The following is a 23,489-nucleotide window of genomic DNA, read 5'->3' on the forward strand; positions in this document are numbered from 1 at the left end:
TCAAGACACAACATTAAGAATAGACTGTTCAAAGAAACAACTTGATATTGACTTTCCAAAGAAGCCAAATGCCATGATTTAAATCCACATGGGATACATTCCAAATGTTTCCTCATAATTTAAATTCTGTAACATATTACTGAAAAATATTTTTATGATATAGTTTGCAGTGCCTTAGAGCCTTTAACAATGAGCAGTACCTGGCACTTGGCCAATGGCACTGTTTCCTGGTAATATCTGATGCTCTCAAACCATTCAGCAATCTTTCACTTGATCCAACAATTATCCCTCATTATCAGATTTCACACCCTATTAGCAACAGCTACACTATATTTGGTTTATGGCCTCTCAGAATGCTTACTTTCTGCTCTGACATCCACCATATTTGAATCTGGTTGAACCATGCCTTTATTTTTCTTTCTCATGGCTTCATCTCTTAATAACTATCAAACCAAATTGATTTTCTTTGAGAATCATGAAAATTTTGATAAAACGTGATGTAGCACCTTTTCTGAACATGATAAGTCATCTGATGTGGACTCGAAATCCAATTAATGCATTCACAACTTCTGCCAACCAATGAATGTTGCAGCCAAGATGGAAAAAAAAATCATGTTTCACCTCCTCCAATGAGGAAGGCCATTTCTAAAGCATGAGAAAATTTCAGATCATATACTTCTTAAAAATGTACATATTTTGTCTTTGATCTGAAGATCATTATCCTGATTCCTGTCTAATTTTATACAATTTTAAACATGGCTGTAAGACAGCAACTGTCCAAGAATTTGACAGGCATAAAACATCCAACCACTTGGAAAAAAAATTTACTTTTACCAGATTTAGACACTAGCTATATTTATTTGTGTTCATCAGAAAATTCATGATTGTGTATAGTAATTGTTGAATAAATCTGAGAGAAGAAATGCTCTCATCATATAAAATACTTCTTAATAGTTCACATTAAAACCATATAACATTAAAAACACTGTAACTCTGATAAAGCTGACGGCTGCCATGAATTATAGCTGCATGGAATAGCATGGTACATGCCATTTTGGACTGCAAAAGATAACAGTCACTGAAGGTGGCATCATATTCATGTGCACCTGGATGCAACTGGCAGTTACCACCTTTATGTCAGGTTCACTGTCTTTCATTTTGTGTAGTTTTAATACTAACTTCTTAATGAAGTACTTTATGTGATGAGAGCATTATTGCTCTTAAATTCATTCATCAGTTACTACATGTAACTGTGAATTTTTTGATGAAGACACACTTGGTCAGTATCGACACCTAGTAAAAGTAAAATTTTGATGCAACCAGTAGACTGTTGTAAACCTACCATTTTTTATTTTATACTTACCAACAGTCAAATCCTACTTCATCACCACCAATATGGAAATACTCGTCAGGGAATACATCCACAATTTCTTGAAACAATGTCTGAAGAAATTCATATGTGAAGTTCTTTGTGGGGTCAATTGGTCCATATGTTCCATCTGGAGACCCAGTTTCATTATTGTAACATGTTGTCAGCAGGTCAGGATAACTTTTTCCCCAGGATGTTGTGTGCCCTGAAGAATTATACATAAATAACATATATTTTATAATTAAATCTAGCCTGCACCTATACAATCAGCAACACAGTAATTATTAACATCTGTGACTGACAATAAAAGCTGGTTTCTTAAATGAAAAAAATCTGGTATAAGAACATTTTTTTAATATTAAAGGTAATGCAGTAAAACTCTGTCGAAAATCACAATAAGCTTATCCAGAAAACAAAACTTAATCAGTCTTTATATTAATCAGAACAAATTTACAAAGATATATTGGTACCCTAAGAGCCTGATGTGTGTTAAACCTGTTTAATGTAGATTAGATTCTAGGTATTTAAAATGTCACTGAGTGAGACTGTATCATGTGTTACTAGGCAGCCTTGTGGAGCAAACACTAAAGTCAAATGCTGCATTTCCACCCATTTTTCTAAGCAAAAGAGCCCAATTTTTAAGCTCTGTTGGGGAAAGAGGAAACAGACCCAAATATGGAACTTTAAAGAGCATGTGCTAGTTTACTTTTGAAGTGCATGAAATAAGATAATGTAGGATTCAGTATATATAGTGTGAAGTGTATTAATAATTGCATACAAGCAAATGGAGCATTTGCACTTTATGCTATGACTGAGTGCAAGAAGTTGAGCATTTTAGAATAATTATGCTAGTATAATACATTGTATACTAGTAGCATGTGATAAACATCATTTACACTCTCACAAAGAAATTTTACCTTGATAAAATATGTCCAACAGTGAAAATTTAATAACCAGTGCACAACAAAAGCAACAAGACGAAAATCCCCAATAATGTACAAGTACAAAATAAACACCCAGTCTTTGGAAGCAGTAACATCTGTCAAGACTATTCAAACTGATCTCAAATGGAATGATCAGATTACACAAGTAATGGGTAAGATCACCTCTAAATTGCAGTTTATTGGTAGAATCCTGAAGTGATGCAGTCCTTCAACAAAGGAAATAGTTTACAATACGTTAGTTCATCCAGTCTTAGAGTATTGTTCATCTGTATGGGACCCTTACCGGTTGGGTCTGATTCAAGAGATTGAGAAAGTCCAAAGAAGAGTGGCAAGATTCATGACTGGTACATTTAGCCATTGTGAGAGCATTACAAATCTCATAGAAAGTTTGAAGTGGGACACACTTGCAGATAGACAGCGCGCTAAATAGAAGGGGCTGCTCACTAAATTGCAAAATCCAATCTTCACCAAGGATGTAGAGCATGTATTATTACCACCAACTTTTAAATCACGCAATGATCACCTTTCAGAGATAAGGGAAATTAGAGCTCATACTGAGATGTTCAGACAGTCGTTTTTCCCCCGCGCAATCCGCAAGTTGCACAGAGGGGGGGAAATATGAGTTTGGCACGAACTGTGCCCTACGCCACACACTGCTTGGTGGCTAGTGGAGTATATATGTAGATGTAGATGTAGATGTAGATACTGCCACAAATTCTTTACAGACAAATGAACAAGCTGGTAGAAGCCAATATTGGGGAAGATCAGTTTGGATTCCGTAGAGATGTTGGAACATGTGAGGCAATACTGACCCTATGACTTATCTTAGAAGATAGATTAAGGAAAGGCAAACATATGTTTCTAGCATTTGTAGACTTAGAGAAAGCTTTTGACAATGTTGACTGGAATATTCTCTTTCAAATTCTGAAAGTGGCAGGGGTAAAATACAGGGAGCGAAAAGCTATTTACAATTTGTACAGAAACCAGATGGCAGTTATAAGAGTCAAGGGGCATGAAATGGAAGCAGTGGTTGGGAAGGGAGTAAGACAGGGTTGTAGCTTATCCCCGCTGTTATTCAATCTGTATATTGAGCAAGCAGTAAAGGAAACAAAAGAAAAGTTTGGAGTAGGAATTAAAATCCATGGAGAAGAAATAGAAACTCTGAGGTTTGCCAGTGACATTGTAATTCTGTCAGAGACAGCAAAGGATCTGGAAGAGCAGTTGAATGGAATGGACAGTGTCTTGAAAGGAGGACATAAGATGAACATCAACAAAAGCAAAACAAGGATAATGGAATGCAGTCTAATTACATCGAGTAATGCTGAGGGAACTACATTAGGAAATGAGATGCTTAAAGTAGTAGATGAGTTTTGCTATTTGGGGAGCAAAATAACTGATGATGGTTGAAGTAGATAGGATATAAAATGTAGTCTGGCAATGGTGAGAAAAGCATTTCTAAAGAAGAGAAATTTGTTAACATCGAGTATAGATTTAAGTGTCAGGAAGTCTTCTCTAAAAGTATTTGTATGGAGTATAGTCATGTATGGATGTGAAACTTTGATGATAAACAGTTTAGACAAGAAGAGAATAGAACCATTTGAAATGTGATGCAACAGAAGAATGCCGAAGAATAGATGGGTAGATCATGTAACTAATGAGGAGGTACTGAATAGGATTGGGGAGAAGAGGAATTTGTGGCACAACTTGTCTAGAAGAAGTGACCGGTTGGTAGGACATGTTCAGAGGCATCAAGGGATCACCAATTTAGTATTGGAAGGCAGTGTGGAGGGTAAAAATTGTAGAGGGAGACCAAGAGATGAATACACTAAGCAGATTCAGAAGGATGTAGGTTGCAGTAGCTACTCAGAGATGAAGAGGCTTGTACAGGATAGAGTAGCCTGGAGAGGTGCATCAAACCAGTCTCAGGACTGAAGACCACAACAACTACAACAAAATAAAACATTGAAATATAAGCTCAGAGATTGCATAATGAAACTCAGAAGAGATACAGAAGATGTTATGGTATTATAAATATTATTTTAGTAAATGATTTATGAAAGAGGAAAATGAGTTATTTATTACATACCAGGAGAATCAAATTCTGGAACAACTCTTATTCCTCTTTGATGAGCATACTCAATTACTTCAGCAACGTCACCAGGACTATATACATATTTCCTTTTGTCATAAGAACCCTTTTCACTGAAAAAGACAAAGTGATTACATTTGTAATTGAAATCATTTAAAGAATAATTAGCAGTGAGTTGAAACTCAAACAGAAGGAAATGATAAGATGAACTCCAGTCACTTGAGCAAAAGTATAAATGGGACACTGAATCACATTAGATTATTATACTTATTATTGCTTGTAATTCTTTCTTCTTAGCAATGTACTTACTGCAATATTTAACTATGACAGCACAAATTTTTATCTAGATCAAAGTGACAAATGTTCTCCATGCATATGCCCATACCTGGAAGGTTGCCTTTCTTGTCACAGTTCATGCCTTATATTAATCACTGGTATAATCTGGATTAGATTTTTTCAGTGTGAGCTTTTACCATTGAGGCATCACATTCAAGAAAATGTGCTACTGCTCCATAAGAACTATGTGTTTGACATAAACCAATGCTTTGCTCCTGGCAGGTGTGGAAATACTTCTCCTTGTTTGGTACCAGTTTCTGTCATGTAAAATTAATTATCAGAATACTGAAACTCTGGCACCATCGATTTCTCAGTAACCAGCAGACCTAAATGAGCTATTTTAGACCAGTCATCATTTCTCTCTTGGAGCAAAAGGTGCACTGCTAAATATCATCCACTACCTAAAATAAACCCAGTTCACAATATGAATTATTATTTAAAAATTCCTTTCTTCTAACTACTCATTTTGTGCAATATCCACCTCCTTCTCAACTACAAACTATCAATCTTTAATAACATGCTGCAACGAGGCAAACTGGGATAATTTTACTTCCCCTCTTGTTTTGCCATCTGCCTCCTTAAATTCGTTTAGTTGCTTTTAAATATTTACCATTAGCACACACGAATTTAATGTGCATTTTCATATAAGAGAAAGGTTGGCCCTTAGTTTTAAAGAATTTAACATCAGATCTAATTTTGTTCTTAGTTTTACATATTTAATTGATTTTCTAATTTTCTTTTGACTATTCCTAGTGAGTATCGTTCATTATAGGGTGAAATCAGTAATTGTTCCATAACATAAATTCTATTGTCGACATACAAACAAATATAAATTCTGTAATAATTGTAAACATTTGGAAGACGAAATACTAGTAATCTCAAAGTGTCTATTTGGTTCTCTTCAGAAACATGTTACCAAAGCCAGCCCTTAATTAATTCCAATATAACTAACAGTTTTGTCAAAAGTATTGTTTACATATAATGGAAGGAAACATTCCACGTGGGAAAAATTATATATAAAAATAAAGATGAGGTGACTTACCGAACAAAAGCGCTGGCAGGTCGATAGACACACAAACAAACACAAACATACACACAAAATTCAAGCTTTCGCAACAAACTGTTGCCTCATCAGGAAAGAGGGAAGGAGAGGGGAAGACGAAAGGAAGTGGGTTTTAAGGGAGAGGGTAAGGAGTCATTCCAATCCCGGGAGCGGAAAGACTTACCTTAGGGGGAAAAAAGGACAGGTATACACTCGCACACACGCACATATCCATCCACACATACAGACACAAGCAGACATATTTAAAGACAAAGAGTTTGGGCAGAGATGTCAGTCGAGGCAGAAGTGTAGAGGCCACTACACTTCTGCCTCGACTGACATCTCTGCCCAAACTCTTTGTCTTTAAATATGTCTGCTTGTGTCTGTATGTGTGGATGGATATGTGCGTGTGTGCGAGTGTATACCTGTCCTTTTTTCCCCCTAAGGTAAGTCTTTCCGCTCCCGGGATTGGAATGACTCCTTACCCTCTCCCTTAAAACCCACTTCCTTTCGTCTTCCCCTCTCCTTCCCTCTTTCCTGATGAGGCAACAGTTTGTTGCGAAAGCTTGAATTTTGTGTGTATGTTTGTGTTTGTTTGTGTGTCTATCGACCTGCCAGCGCTTTTGTTCGGTAAGTCACCTCATCTTTATTTTTATGTATTGTTTACATAACTATGTATGTTAATTTCATGATTTAAACAAATTATTCGGCCTTACTCTTGTAGTAGAAGAAACTGCTAAAAAGACATAATTTTTTGATGTATTCATTTAATTTAATGAGTTAAGTTTTAATTGTAATTTCTGTAAATTTAACTTCAAACAATGTGTAGTTTCAGTAACCACTATTGTGATGATATATAAGGGCCCGATTTTTGGTCACAAGACAGTCAGTCCACGGCAGAGTTTCAGACGAGGAACCTGTATTGGTTAGAATGACAACAATGCATCACCTTAACAGTGACATAAGTGTTACACCAACAGGCCATGTGTTGAAGCAATGACAGTGTCTGTTCAGTTTATCTGAAAGACTGTGAACAGTGTGGTTAGGCTTTTACTGCTCATAGATGTTCAACAGTAAACTATTGTAGCAGTATGTGGATGTTCGCCTGCTAACTATTAGTGGGGCTTATGGGAAGTTAGAACACTAGTGCACAAGCCATATTAAATGTGTATATAGGGGCAACTTCCCCCCCCTGAACCATGAACCTTGATGTTGGAGGGGGCGTCTTGCGTGTCTCAGTGATACGGATAGCCGTACCGTAGGTGCAACCACAACAGAGGGGTATCTGTCTAGAGGCCAGACAAATGTGTGGTTCCTGAAGAGGGGCAGCAGCCTTTTCAGTAGTTGCAGGGGGACCAGTCTGGATGATTGACTGACTGATCTGGCCTTGTAACACTAGCCAAAATGGCCTTGCTGTGTTGGTAATACGAACGGCTGAAAGCAAGGGTAAACTACAGCCATAATTTTTATTGAGGGCATGCACCTTTACTGTATGGTTAAATGATGATGGTGTCCTCTTGGGTAAAATATTCCGGAGGTAAAATAGTCTCCCATTCAGATCTCCGGGAGGGGACTACTCAGGAGGACGTCGTTATCTGGGGAAAGAAAACTGGCGTTCTATGGATCGGGGCATGGATTGTCAGATCCCTTAATCAGGCAGGTAGGTTAGAAAATTTAAAATGGGAAATGGGTGGGTTAAAGTTGGATATGGTGGTAATTAGTGAAGTTCAGTGGCAAGAGGAACAAGATTTCTGGTCAGGTGAATACAGGGTTATAAATACAAAATCAAATAGGGGTAATGCAGGAGTAGGCTTAATAATGAATAAAAAAAAAATAGGAATGCGGGTTAGCTACTATAAACAGCATAGTGAACACATTATTGTAGCAAAGATAGATATGAAGCCCACACCTACCACAGTGGTACAAGTTTATATGCCAACTGGCTCTGCAGATGATGAAGAAATTGATGAAATATGTGATGAGATAAAAGAAATTATTCAGATAGTGAAGGGAGATGAAAATTTAATACTCATGGGTGACTGGAACTCAATAGTAGGAAAAGGGAGAGAAGGAAACATAGTAGGTGAATATGGATTGGTGGTAAGAAATGAGAGAGGAAGCTGCCTGGTAGAATTTTACACACAGCACAACTTAATCATAGTTAACACTTGGTTTAAGAATCATGAAAGAATATTGCATACATTGAAGAAGCCTGGAGATACTAGAAGGTATCAGATAGATTATATAATGGTAAGACAGAGATTTAGGAACCAGATTTTAAATTGTAAGACATTTCCAGGGGCAGAGGTGGACTCTGATCACAATCTATTGGTTACGAACTGTGGATTAAAACTGAAGATACTGCAAAAAGGTGGGAATTTAAGGAGATGGGACCTGGATAAACTGACTAAACCAGAGGTTGTACAGAGTTTCAGGGAGAGCATTAGGGAACGATTGACAGAATTGGGGGCAAGAAAAACAGTAGAAGAAGAATAGGTAGCTTTGAGAGATGAAATAGTGAAGGCAACAGAGGATCAAGTAGGTTAAAAGATAAGGGCTAATAAAAATCCTTGGGTAACAGAAGATATATTGAATTTAATTGATGAAAGGAGAAAAATGCAGTAAATGCAGCAGGCAAAAAGGAATACAAATGTTTCAAAAATGAGATTGACAGGAAGTGCAAAATGGCTAAGCAGGGACGGCTAGAGGACAAATGTAAGGACGTAGAGGCATATATTACTAGGGGTAAGACGAAGATGAAGGGGTAAGATGAAGATGAAATGGGAGATATGATACTGCGTGAAGAGTTTGACAAAGCACTGAAAGACCTAAGTCGAAACAAAGCCCCTGGAGTAGACAACATTCCATTAAAACTACTGATAGCCCTGGGAGAGCCAGCCCTGACAAAACTCTACCATCTGGTAAGCAAGACGTATGAGACAGGCAAAATACCCTCAGACTTCAAGAAGAATATAATAATTCCAATCCCAAAGAAGGCAGGTTTTGACAGATGTTAAAATTACCAAACTATCAGTTTAATAAGTCACAGCTGCAAAATACTAAACGAATTCTTTACAGACGAATGGAAAAACTGGTAGAAGCTGACCTCGGGGAAGATCAGTTTGGATTCAGTAGAAATGTTGGAACACGTGAGGCAATACTGACCCTACGACTTATCTTAGAAGCAACATTAAGGAAAGGCAAACCTACATTTCTAGCATTTGTAGACTTAGAGAAAGCTTTTGACAATGTTGACTGGAATACTCTCTTTCAAACTCTAAAGGTGGCAGGGGCAAAATACAGAGAGCGGCAGGCTATTTACAATTTGTACAGAAACCAGATGGCAGTTATAAGAGTCGAGGGACATGAAAGGGAAGCTGTGGTTGGGAAGGGAGTAAGACAGGGTTGTAGTCTCTCCCCGATGTTATTCAATCTGTATATTGAGCAAGCAGTAAAGGAAACAAAAGAAAAATTCGGAGTAGGTATTAAAATCCATGGAGAAGAAATAAAAACTTTGAGGTTCGCCGATGACATTGTAATTCTGTCAGAGACAGCAAAGGACTTGGAAGAGCAGTTGAATGGATTGACAGTGTCTTGAAAGGAGGGTATAAGATGAACATCAACAAAAGCAAAATGAGGATAATGGGATGTAGTCGAATTAAGTCGGGTGATGCTGAGGGAATTAGATTAGGAAATGAGACACTTAAAGTAGTAAAGGAGTTTTGCTATTTGGGGAGCAAATAACTGATGATGGTTGAAGTAGAGAGGATATAAAATGTAGACTGGCAATGGTGAGAAAATCATTTCTAAAAAAGAGAAATTTGTTAACATAGAGTATAGATTTAAGTGTCAGGAAGTCTTCTCTAAAAGTATTTGTATGGAGTATAGTCATGTGTGGATGTGAAACTTTGATGATAAACAGTTTAGACAAGAAGAGAATAGAAGCATTTGAAATGTGATGCAACAGAAGAATGCTGAAGAATAGATGGGTGGATCATGTAACTAATGAGGAGGTACTGAATAGAATTGGGGAGAAGAAGAATTTGTGGCACAACTTATCTAGAAGAAGTGACCGGTTGGTATGGCATGTTCAGAGGGATCAAGGGATCACCAATTTAGTATTGGAAGGCAGTATGGAAGGTAAAAATTGTAGAGGGAGACCAAGAGATGAATACACTAAGCAGATTCAGAAGGATGTAGGTTGCAGTAGCTACTCGGAGATGAAGAAGCTTGCACAGATAGAGTAGCATGGAGAGCTGCATCAAACCAGTCTCAGGACTGAAGACCATAACAACAACAACAATAATTATATTCTGAGAAAAAAATGTGGGGCTTTACTTATTGAATGACCCTCATACATTCAGAGTACAATGCAATGTCTGAAGTGGAATTTAAATTTATGTCTTATATGTAAGGAGAACCATTTGAAGGTACATGTGTTTTGGAGCACATTGTTCACAAGACATTGTGAACATGAGGCTCTGTAGCAGGTGAGTCCTACATGCTCCCATGTTGACTCAGTGACATCATCCATTATGACTGCAGTGGGTGTGGGATAATCAAGATTGGATCAACAGATATGGGTTGTCTGTTCAGATGAACTACTAGGTGGATGATTGTGTCTGTATATTCCAGCATACAGGGGCTGTTAGAAACAGGCACTGCACCACGGATGCACATCACTGGAGGTGGTATTATTCTATGGGTTAACTTACCAATTTTTGTTTTGTTTTGTTTGTTTGTTGCCACCAAGGCTATACGCTACTACCACTCCTTTCTGGTCCAACCCATGACATATTTTTGAAATTATCTAAAAGTCTTAACAGTTTACTGAAACTTTATTTATTCAGTTGTACTTTGCACCAGAGACGACTTTTTTCAGAAATTGTTTTTGTGAGTTTTATGGTGTAATTAAAACAAAAAAGTAGACTTCTGACTTAATTTTAACATTTAGCAGATGTTTAATGGTAGGTAATGAAAGTCTACCCCTTTCTGCAGACCAAATGTTCCCTGCAATTCAAAAAACTCTCTCAACTGGAGCAGATATCCCAGGCAAAGATATTGTGAACTCAAGTTTTTTAGAAATATTGCAGTATGAAATATCAGTCTTTTGAAACACCTTATAAATTTTCCCCTAAAATTTCAACCAAACTGCCAGATATCTATAACCTTAAAAACTGCTTTCCACTTATCTCCAATACTACCTTGTACTTTTTCAGAATTTAAATCACAACCTACTTTTTGGCATTGAATTACCTGCTTCAACAATGTATGTTCATCAAATATGCTATCAATATTTATGAACTCTTTTGTAATTTAACTATCAACTTGTACACTCTCTTCTAAATCAGACCAGGCAATTTCAGTTCCTAAAATTTTACTGAAATTGGTTCTCTATAACTTTTTAAGTTTTAAGTACTAGAATTGTAAAAACTGTCCACAGCTGAAAAGAATTTCTGTTCCTGTATGTCTTTCAGAGTGCACAGCAATTCCTTGGCAAAAGATGGTATAAATTTTTCTGTCCTTCTTTGCTGAAATCGACAAATTAATTCTGAATATGTCTGATATACTTCTACAACATTATGAAAAGCACAGATTGCTACTACAATATAGATGACATGTTTAGTTGCAGACAGACACAATGAAAAGACTGCTACACATTGAGTTTTTGACCACGGCTTTCTCCAAAAAATATAAGAAAACATACACATGTTCACACATGCAAGCATACCTTGTGCACACGACTGCTGTCTCGTAACTCTGGACAGGACGCAATGGAGTTTCGTCAAACACAATCAGCAATCCAGAGTGGAGCAGGAAAGAGGTAGGAATAGCAGGGTACTGGTAGGGAGAAAGAAGTCAGTGTTACTTGGAGGAGCATGCAGGGCTAATGGTAGCCAGACAAGGTTGCCATGCACAGAGCTGTCTGGGAGGGGGAAGAGGGAATGGTGAGTGGTAAAGGAGAGGAGCAAAGGAGCAGGGATAATTTCTGGAGCAGAGAATGTGTTGTAAGGATAATGTCCACACATGCACTCCAGAAAAGCTGGTGGTGAAAGTCCAGGTTGTGAAGCAACCATTGAAATCAACCTTGTTTTGTTTAGCTGCATGTCATGCCATAGGGTGGTCCATTTTGCTCTTGGCCACAGTTTGGCAGTGGCCATTCATCCCGGTGGACAGCTGGCTGGTAGTCAGACCACTATAAAAAGCCATGCAATGATTGGAGCAGGGTCGGTATATGACGTGTCTGCTTTCACAGGTGGCCTGGCCTTTGATAGTGTAGGATAAGACTGTGACAGGCCTGGAATAGAAAGTGCTGGGTGGGTGGATTGGACAGGTCTTGCACCTGGGGCTTCCACAGGGATATGATCACTGTGGCAAAGTGTTGGGATTGGAATTGGCATAAGGACGGACTAGGATGTTGTGAAGGTTGAGTGATCAGTGGAACACTACTTTAGGAAGGATATTTGGAAAGATGTTGCTCATTTCAGAGCATTGTGACAGACAATAATCAAAGCCCTGAAGAAGGATTTGGTTCAGTCATTCCAGTCCAGTGTGGTGATGGGTGACAAATGGGGTAATCCTCTGTAGTTGCCTCTCCCAGTTCATGCTACCATAATCCTCCCCATCTCCCACCTAATCACCTCCTGGTTACCTTCCAGGTCTTCCTTACCTCCAACATGGCTTCACTAAACAAAACAGGTATAAACAGTCTCAAAATGGATCATATCCTAACCAACGTACCTTCAGACAAAGATTCCCCCACTGTTGTTATGAATTGCAGGCAGCTAACAATTGTCTGTCTCCTCCACCTATAAACTCTGCCATAGTAATCCCATCCCAGATGTCTGATATAACCTCTAGTGCTTGCTCGAAGCCTTAGGCCCTTCCCAGAACCTCTCACCCGAATACATTTCCCTCCTCTCCCCTATGATAGACCTGCACACCCATCTTCTACATGCTCTCCAAACACACAGACCCAACAATCTTGGATGCCTCATTCTACCTGATTATTGTGTTCCCACTGAAAGAATCTCAACCCTCATTATCGGACTTCTGCGATGGGGTCATTATGGCAGAGTTTGTACCAGGAGGAGTCAGACAAATGGCAGAGGCCTTCCACCAGGTAGTCACTGTGATTCATAATGACAATGGTGAAATGTTTGTCTGCAGATAGAATCATCCACTCAGATTTTCTTTTGAGGCTGTGTGTGGCTGTTTTTTATTTTTCTGAAAATCTGGTGTTCTTAGGAAGGGACCTGGGGAAGGATGGTGAGACCATTTTGAGGTAAGCAATTCCAAAAAGGTGAAAGGGGGTAATTAGTTGGGGTGGGGGGGGGGGACACTATTGGATAGTTGTATGAACTGGGAAAGACAGCTGCAAGGGAGTTTCTCCTTCGTCAACCAAAACCATGCCGGGCTGGAACAACTAAACCACATCCTTCATTAAGGCGTTAATTATCTCTTATCATGCCCTGAAATATGAGACATCCTACCCAAGATCCTTCCCAGTCCTGCTAAAGTGGTGCTCCATTGCCCACCCAATCTCCACATCATTCCAGTCCATCCCCATGCCACTCCCAACTCCAATTCTTTGCCACAAGAATCACATCCTTTGTCAGGACTTTGATTATTTAGTTTCATATCCTGAAATGAGGGGCATTCTACCTAAGATTCTTCCCACACTTCCTTAGATGGTGTGTCATTGCCCACCCAACCTCCACAGCATCCTAGTCCATCCTTATGCCACTCCCAATCCCAACCCCTTGCCACAGGTATCATATCCCTGTGGAAGACCCAGGTGCAAGACCTGTCCAGTCTACCTACCCAGCACTTCCTATTCCAGGCCTGTCACAGGCTTATCCTACACTATCAGAGGCCAGGCCACCTGTGGAAGCAGACATGTCTTATACCAGCTCTGCTTCAATCAACACATGTCTTTTTAGTGGTATGACTACCAATCAGCCGTAATCCAGGATGAAAGGCCACCATCAATCTGTGACAAAGAGCAAAATGGACCACCCTGTGGCACAACATGCAGCTGAACATAACATAGTTGATTTCAATAGCTGCTTCACAACCTGGATCCTCTGGATCCAACCCCTTCACCACCAGCTGAACTGCACATTTGGAAGTTATCCAAACAACAGCCTCTCTGCTCCCAAAATTATCCCTGCCTCAACCTACAATAACTTTCCAAACTACATTATTAAATATCTGTAGAGCATCAAATATGTCTGATATACTTCTCTTGCTGTGATAGAATTAGCTTCCAGTTTCAGATCTGTATTATTAAATAACTGTAGAGTAACATATAGCAATTTTGTAAACAGTTCATATTCCAGTCTTTTTTCTTTTAATAAAAAACCTCAAATAATAATTTTAGATATTTGTCACAAACAAAGAAGTACGATTTTAGGCCATCAAAAATATTATGTGCAACAGAAAATTCTGTGCAATAAACACATTCATTGTTAATGTCATTATGTAGTTTCGAAAATTGTATTCCTGTTGCAGGTTAACATTAAACACACACTTTGTTCTGTCCACTGATAAACGATGAGACAAAAAAATGAATAGAGATAAAATGATCAAAAACGTGTGGATGAGTTACTTCACAAACACGTATACAACATAAACAAATAGCCCCTGCTGTGTTGCCAAATGAGTAAGTGAGAAGTTGTGATGGAACTCATAGCCACACCTACCCACCAACATTGGTGCTTGCTCCAAGGTTAGCTGAGAGAGTCCTGCCTGTCAGATCTCCAGTCAGTAAATTCTCAAACCCCAGACATTTTTGCAAGTCCTGACAGCACTAAAAAACTGGGACTGTCTGGGCTAATCCCAGATATATGGAATGCCTAACTAGTGGTGAAATTCACTGTGATTTCCATGGGACCTATAGTAGTAATCAAAGGTACCATGCCAGCTGTTGACTAAGTCAACACTGTTGTGACTGCCTGCATCCCTCCATGCTTAATGACTTTCCTTATGGTGATGACATCATCCAGCAGGATGATTATCCATGTCACAATGCCAGCCAATTCATTCAGCTAGTCATCAGGTTGAGATGTTAGTTGTTTGTGCTGCCACTTGTAAAATTTTGTAAGAACATTTGTAGACTATGTGAGTTGCTAACCTGTGCAGTATTAGTTGTTAAGATTACTACTGAAAAGCTGACATCACATTTTTAAAGCAATAAATTTAAATGAACTAAAATATTAACCCTACAGTGTTGTGATGAACCACTATTAACCATTTAAGGTATGCCAATAAACACTTAAAAATATTGATACATATAAACATCTGAGAGACTCTAGAGCCATCTAAAACAGGTCGGTAACTTTACACAATCATAGATGTAACAAAAAAGATTATTTTCATCGAGGGGAGCTTTACTCAAAAAAATTTTAAAAGCTGACTATTAAAAGATACTCAAGAAACAACTATTTCCTCAAACATACACCTCACACTATGACCACAATACTAAAATCTAAAAATTTATTCCTCATACTGAAGGTTACCAGCAGTATCTCTCCCTATATAACCATCTGTGAAAAATAGCGCGGGAAAAGGACAATGGTGCACTGTGTACCCTCTGCCACACACCATATGACAGCTTATGAAATACAGAGGTAGATGTGTAGATATCTAACACTCAGCCACAGAGCCACATATCAGTGTAATTATGATCATCTCAAAGCTGACATTACTGAGCGCTCACCGATAATGTGGTAGAAGTGAGCCTATTTCTATGCACATCTTGGAAGTTTCCTTTTCTCAACACTATTCCACCATAATAAAATGTATGACATTCTTGCCATCCTAGTCAGTGTTTTCCAAAATTTTCTTCAATCACATTAGACAAATGACTGTTCTTCCTTAATCAACTCTCAAGTGGGTGTAACGATTTCCTAATATAAGCGGACGCATGGCACACTTCATAGAAGTGTGAAGGATGGTTGTTTTTATGTTACCAGGGTAAATATGTATGAGAAAAATCACAGTTTAATCTCAGTTTAATGAAAAAAAGAAGGATAAAATGAACTTACATAACATGACTTAAACCACTGTCTAATTACACAATAATAAAATAAATTCATTATATCACTCAGTTGCCATGGACAATTGTTCCCACAGTAATGACCCATTTGAAGCACTTAACATCACAGCACAGTTGCATCTGATCCCAACCAATTGTTTATTCAATTACTAATTATCCTATAGACACTGGTCTCATTGTAGGATTGTGCAAGTAGCTCATAATTTGAGTCATTTTCTTGCATGGATTGTAAATTTTTTCTCACCTAGCTTCCTGTTTATTTTATTTTGCTGCTGGTCATTTGAACATATGACAGCACAATATATAAATGTATTAGCTGAAGCAATAATGAAGGAATAGGTATGGGCTTGCAACAGTGAAACAAGAATTGAACACTGCAAAACAATTTTATTTGTGGTTGGTGCAGTTTATACACAGGTGTGTCTGCTTGACAGTTAAGTCAATGGCCAATTCCCCCTTCCATCTTTTACAAACTGAATTAGAGTTATATCCAAGATCCTCTCTCTTTATGTGTTCATTGCATTAAAAAATAACGAAACATGGACAATATTCAGCTTTTTCTTTAGCATGAAGACTATGACCATGTCCATTTATTCTTGTAAACAAAGACAGGTGACATACCGGGTGATCAAAAAGTCAGTATACATTTGAAAACTGAATAAATCACAGAATAATGCAGATAGAGAGGTACAAATTGACACACATGCTTGGAATGACATGGGGTTTTATTAGAACAGAAAAAAAATGGTCTAGAAATGTCCGACAGATGGCGCTTCATCTGACCAGAATAGCAATAATTAGCATAACAAAGTAAGACAAAGCAAAGATGATGTTCTTTACAGGAAATGCTCAATATTATCTGTCTCAACAATAGCTGTAGCTGGGGAATAATGTTGTGAACAGCACTGTAAAGCATGTCTGGAGTTATGGTGAGGCATTGGTGTCGAATGTTGTCTTTCCGTATCCCTAGAGATGGTGGTCAATCATGATACACTTGCGACTTCAGGTAACCCCAAAGCCAATAATCGCACGGACTAAGGTCTGGGGACCTGGGAGGCCAAGCATGACGAAAGTGGTGGCTGAGCACACGATCATCACCAAACAAAGCGTGCAAGAGATCTTTCACACATCTAGCAATATGGTGTGTGTGTGTGTGTGTGTGTGTGTGTGTGTGTGTGTGTGTTTTTTTGTTCTAATAAAACCTCATGTCATTCCAAGCATGTGTGTCAATTTTTACCTCTCTACCTACATTATTCCGTGGTTTATTAACTTTTCAAATTTATACTGACTTTTTGATCACACGGTATATTAGTGTTACACAGTATTTTGTAATAGGTGTCTCACGAATTGCAGTACCTAGAACACAAATCTTGTTATCTAAATTGTAGACCTGTCTGTCTTCTTTCTGTCACAAACTTACCCTCTCTTCCCCTCCCAGTTTACTTCTGCCATTCTATCACATCTTATGCTTGTCTAAACATTATTTCCTTTCTATCATTCATTGACTTTTTTTTGCTTCAGTTCTCATCCAACTTCAGTAGTATGCACATTTCAACTTGTGCACTTACAGTTAAATTTGATTTTGTGCTGTCCCATTGTACCTTCCTTATTTAAAAACTTTACCTCCTACCAACAAGCTGCCCTTTTACCTTCCTTTTGTCCTTCCATCTTCAGACAGAGGAGCCCAGGTTTTGATAGCTTAAAAATCATTTTTATTTGATGTGTGACTGGAGTCCTGCCAGGTACTTCAACTGTCACTAATTGTTTACATGTTTTACAGTAGCTCCTCATTCTGACACCACATAATACTCATTGCAAATGTGTAAGGGTAAATATACCTGACTCATTACTTTTAGCTACAATGCCTATGATACACCACCAAATTTGGATTTATTGCAAATAAATTGCCTTTGAACTAGTCTGCCACAAATCCACTTGGCCAGTGCAGTGCTTTCAGTACTCCATATGCATTTCGAATAGATACTTGATTTTTATTGCACTTCTTCAGCAGCATTTTAAGAAACAAAAAGTATATAAATCTAAATAATAAACCTTCAAATGGTGATTTTAAACAACATATTCATAGTAATCTACCCTCCTACATAAATACACTGACCATTTCTTCTACCAACTCTCCACAATTCCTGTTCACCACTCTCGATGTCACCTTCCTCTACACTAGCCTCTCCAGCGCCCATGGTCTTGCTGCCACTGATCCCTACCTTTCCTGACACCTGACTGCCTTCAAACTCATAATTGCCTTCCTGATCACCATTATCAAGGAAATACTCCCCCACAATTACATGTTCTCTGGAGATATCACCTACAAACAAATCCTTAGTACAGCCACATGCTCCTGCATGGCACCAACCTATGCCAACCTACTCATGGGCCATCTACAGGACTCTTTGTGGCCACTCAAAATCACAAACCTCCTCACCTGATTCATATTCATTGATAACATCTTCATGGTATGGACCAAAGTGAGGATATCATATCCACATTCCTCCAGAAGTCCAACAACTTCTTCCCAATTCACTTCACCTGTTCATGCCCAAACCAAAAGTCCACCTTCCTCAACACTGACCTCCATCTCAAGGATTCTTACATGAGTACCTCTCTTCACATCAAACCTACCATGGATATCTCTTTTCAGCAACAGTCACCCATTCCACACCAAGAAGTCCCTACCAAACAGCCCAGCCACCTGTGGTTGTCATATCTGTAATGACAATCAGTCCATCTCCAAATATGCCAAAAGTCTCACTGAGGGATTCACAGACCAAAACTGCCCTCCCCATCCTGTCCAGAAACATATTGTCTTCCCAGTCACCTACCATCCCCCATCTACCCACTGACTAGTCACAAAGAAGCATCCCTTCATGACTCAGTACCCACTCAGAACTGGAGAAACTGAATCACATTTCCACAACAGTTTGAACTCCTTTGACCATGCCCTGAACCGAGAAATAATCTCTCCACTATCCTCCATCCCCCCCCCCTCCCCACCCCCCCAAAAAAATCCTTCAGTGACATTCTGTCACACATCCAATGTACACAGTGTCCTTGTTTGTCTGTATTCCAATCCTCCTCTCAACTCCTCACCTTATGGCTCATTTACCTGTAATAGATCTAGATGCAAGACATTCCCTATACATTCTTCCATTGCCATATACTGCAGTCCTGTCACAGGCAGCTCCTACTTATTGAAAACAGAGCCACATGTGAGAGCAATCTTGTAGCTTGCCAACTTGGCTGCAAGGACTTTGCAGCATTCTATGAGACATATTCAGAAAGTAAGTGTACTGTGACTCTAACAGGCTGTGTTTTTTTTGTTTTTGAGGGTTGGCAACACTGAGTGGTAGAGGGGTTCCCCTGACTAGAACAAGCATCACAGGAACACGATACCACGTAAACTCATGTTGCAGTATCCTCTTGCATGAAAGATGTCTGTAAAAAATCACACCAAGTACGAGTCACATCATGTGAGCTGCTTTCTACTCACAGAAGGAATAACTGAAAATGGTTTAGAATGAAGTTATTTTAAACAGAACAAGTAAGTTTAAGTGGTGTAGGGGTTTTTGTGGAAGTAGTACAAACGTTTATGATGAACAGAGTTGTGGAATACCTACCACTTTGATTGATGAGTTGGTGTAAAAAACTGAAGAATCTGCCCATGAAGACTGCCAATTGACAGTGGATGAAATTTCTGTGATGTTTCCACAACTCTCAGAAACTGTGCGCAACATGGGTCCCAAACTAGGTGAAAGAGCAGCACAAGAAAAATCATATCAGTAGCACCTGTGAGTTTCTTGAGTGACTTGAATCGGAAGATGAAGATTTTCTGTGCCCTGTTATGACTGGAAGTGAAACATGGGTGGCTCATTACATGCCTGAGACTAAAAGACGGTTGTCACTGTGGTGTCACACAAATTCCCCATATCCTCAATATTTAAAACCACAATTTCAGGTGAAAAATCATGGCCTCCATGTTTTGGGACCAAAAAGGCATCATTTTGGCCAATTTTCTGCCTCAGAGGAGATCACTAATGCTCAATGAGATTATGAAACCCCAAAAACTCAAAGAAGCATTCAAAACAAAATCAGTAGAATGCAGATGAGAAGAGTGTGCTTTTTGCGTTGCAACACCCATCCTCAAACAACCTTAGCCACCAAGGTGCTCCTGGACTTGTTTGGTTGGGATGTTCTGAGCCAAGTCCCAGAATCCCCTGAGTTGTCATCTTCAGATTATCATCTTTTCACCTCCCTGAAGTCATATGTGAGTGGTATTTAACCCTCATTTAAAAAGCTTCATATTCTTCCATTACCATGCCTATATATTCTAGAAACAATAATGTTTATGAGGAAAATCATAGATGAAAATAGCAAGATTGCTCCAAAAAACCAAAATATCCATTCATACAACACAAGGAATAATCAAGATTTACATATGCAGTTTTCACATACAACACTAAAACAAAAATGACCTTTGCAAACAGGAAAAAAACTGTATAACAAACTACCTAAAGAAATTAAGGCAATAACTGGCATGCATAAATTCAAAATTGCAGTGAGTGACTACTTGCTACAGAATTGCTACTATAGTGTTGATAAATTTTTATCTACAATGTAAATATGTGAAAAATTTAGTTTATACAATTAATGCCAAAACAAGAAATGTGTACATGTAGATTTATCAGTGTATTATATGTGGTCTATTACATATATGTGTGTGTCTGTATAATCAAGGCCAAAAGTATGACATGTGTGCATGTAAAATTTATTTGTGTATATGTGAAATGTTATTCCCATATGTTATATTGCTATATACTGAAAACCATACAACAGTTTTTTCTGTTACACTTTATTGCAAATTATTTGACTTGTCCTATATCATTATGTACCCCTGTACAGTGTATGATTCACAGGACCAATAAATATACAATACAATACAGTATTAAATTTTTTTCTGATAAACAGTTGCAGACAGAGGTTCTGAAGTTGGGGTAGGAGCTGGCAAGAGAGGTCTTTGAGGGCACGAAGAAGCTTGTACCATGGCTCACCACACGCATTGAATGGAATGGTGATTATATGAAGCAAAAAAAAAAAATAAATAAATAAAAAATAAAATAAAATAAAAATCAAGAAGTGTGCTAACAATAACGTGTAATTTCTTTCAAATATAAAATCTAGTACACTTACTTTCTGAACATGCCTCAAATGTGTGCACAACCACAAACAAGCTCTCCATCTCCATGAATGGCCACCACCTGACTGATCAAGAGACAATTAGACCATCCAGTTACCAACTGTGCTGCCCAACACTATGTGCTTGACTTCACCAATTGCTTCATAGCCTGTGCCATCTGGATTCTTTCCAAGGACACCAGCCTTTCTAAATTGTGCAAGTGTGAACTCACCCTGTGACATATCCTTTGTTCCAGCATCACACACACTTTTTTGCCCTTCCATCATACCAGCATATAGTTCTTTCCCCTTCACTACTTCTCTCTCCTCCCATTTGCCTTGCCCCTCCTCCCCTTTTCCTCAGCACAGTCACCCGATGCTGTACCTAGCAGCTGATCATCCTACATCGTATTCCTGCACACTCCTACAGCCAGCACTGAAGCATCTTCACCACTCCTATTCTGCTATTCCTTCCCCTTCCCATCTCACATTCTTTCTGCGTCCCAACTACCCACTCCAACTGAGAATGGTGCAAGCCATATTTGGGCTTTAATGCCCAGAGATGATAGTGACAATGTGTATGAGAGTTGTGGATGTATGAATGTGTGTTTCTCTATCTGGGGAAAGACTTTGTTCAACAGCTTGGTCTCCTTTTAAATGTATGTTAAAAGCCCCTGTCTGCCACTCATCACCTCCTCTGTGTGATGAGTAGCAATCTATCCCAATTCATGTTGTCAATGTTCAGAGGATTAGTATTTTGCTTTTCTTTGGACTAAGGATGTATGATCCTTCAAAGTTTTGTTTGATGCTTCAGTCAGATAGATTATCTTGTCACTAACAATGATTTTTTACTCAAAAACTACAGGTACTGACATTGCTACAAGAACACACATGATTTGCAGAAATTTTGCCACAAATGTGATGAGATGTTTGTCAGTTGAATCCACACACAGCAAAGTAACCAAGTGATTTGTGTCGCTGACAGCAGTTAAATGTCTGATATAACTGACAGTTACTTGTAGCTTCTGTAACCTAGAGGATTTTGTAGCTCTTTGTACTTTTTAGAAACCGTAAACTGCTAACAATATTATTTATTCAGTCTATTTTGGAATTATTGTGTATGTCATCCAGAAAAAGAGAGTTTGGACAGCTTTTTGGAAGAATGTAGGAATCTCTGTCACTCAAAGAGAGCAAAAGTTGCATCCAGTTCACCAAAGATACCACCAGTACATCCAATGTTAGGTCATGCAGGCTTTCTTAGTGGACAATGTGTCAATCCCACTGAGCCACGTGAAGTTATTTGTTCTATGATACAGCAGTACCATTGTCGCTACTACCTGCAATGTGCAGTGTGTGTGTGTGTGTGTGTGTGTGTGTGTGTGTGTGTGTGTGTGTGTTTGGTAAAGAGGGTGGGGTTCTGCACACATACTGGTGTTTGTGTTTTCCATGTAGCTGACAAATAAAGAAAGGCATAAAACTCTTCCTCAGCTTTGAGATCATAGCTCTGTGCACTACACCTTGTAGTTATATGTGATATATGTCTGTCTAATGTTAAACAGAAAAAAAGGAAGCCTGCCAACTAACCTTAGAAGAGGAAAAGCAGCACTCTGGTATGGAAAACTTGAATCATCGACAATATGCCAATGAAAGACATTCATCTTATTGTAGGCCATTGCATCCAAAGTCTTCTTTATGTAGCTCATTGGAATGAAATGGCGGGCTGTGTCGAGAAGCAGACCTCTGTGGCTAAAACGAGGTGCATCAACTATCAGTAGATTATCTGCTACCAGCTGAAACAAGAAAGACAATACATTGTATAACAATAATGGAAATTCCTGGATGAAACAGTAAATAAGATAAAAGAAAAGGAACCACACAGACACCCAAACACACACTATTGTGGCCATGTTTCTTTTGTTTTATATAAAGACATAACATCATTACCTGAACATATACACAGTTAAAATTCTTACATTAATATGATAATAGAAAATCCTGGGAAGAGTACAACCAGTGTTCAGGTAAAGATAACTGCTTACTGAATAGAGAAAGCACTGAGCAGTACATAGGCTTACAAAGAAGTTTACTTTTATAGATAAGCTGTCAGTCTTCAGGGTATGCATGTATGCTATGCCACGCAGCTGCAATATACAGACGTTTTGTTGAGGGAAAATTTGAGTGGTGAGTGTGTCTTTATCATTAGATTGAACAGAAAAGGATAATTTGGAAGAGACAAGGATTATAAGGGAAGTGATAGCTGGGGAGACGGAGTAACAGCAGGGGAAGATGATTAAAATACATTGACAGAAACAGCAGAATCAAATGTGCAGTGTGGATGTAAATAAAGTTTGGAGGAAGAGACAGGGGAGGTGAAGCTTAAGGTAGAGGAAGAATACTGAGAAAAAATTACAATGAGGATTTCATCAGACTGCAATCAGGAGTGGAGATGTGCAGATGTGTGC

The 23,489-nt window shown here is 38.6% G+C and overlaps 1 protein-coding gene across 1 annotated transcript in view; it reads right to left on the reverse strand.

Annotated features, from left to right (window-relative positions):
- The window catches only part of LOC124615852 (beta-hexosaminidase subunit beta-like), a 171,253-nt gene that overhangs the window by 48,831 nt on the left and 98,933 nt on the right, over positions 1–23,489 (reverse strand). Inside the window, exons 4-6 of the mRNA XM_047144008.1 lie at positions 22,612–22,817; positions 4,400–4,515; positions 1,364–1,574 (exon numbers count right to left, since the gene is read on the reverse strand). Coding sequence (XP_046999964.1) covers positions 1,364–1,574; positions 4,400–4,515; positions 22,612–22,817 — 533 coding nt within the window. The remainder of the gene's footprint in view (positions 1–1,363; positions 1,575–4,399; positions 4,516–22,611; positions 22,818–23,489) is intronic.

The sequence above is a fragment of the Schistocerca americana genome, chromosome 5, assembly GCF_021461395.2.
Source record: "Schistocerca americana isolate TAMUIC-IGC-003095 chromosome 5, iqSchAmer2.1, whole genome shotgun sequence".
NCBI lineage: Eukaryota > Metazoa > Arthropoda > Insecta > Orthoptera > Acrididae > Schistocerca > Schistocerca americana.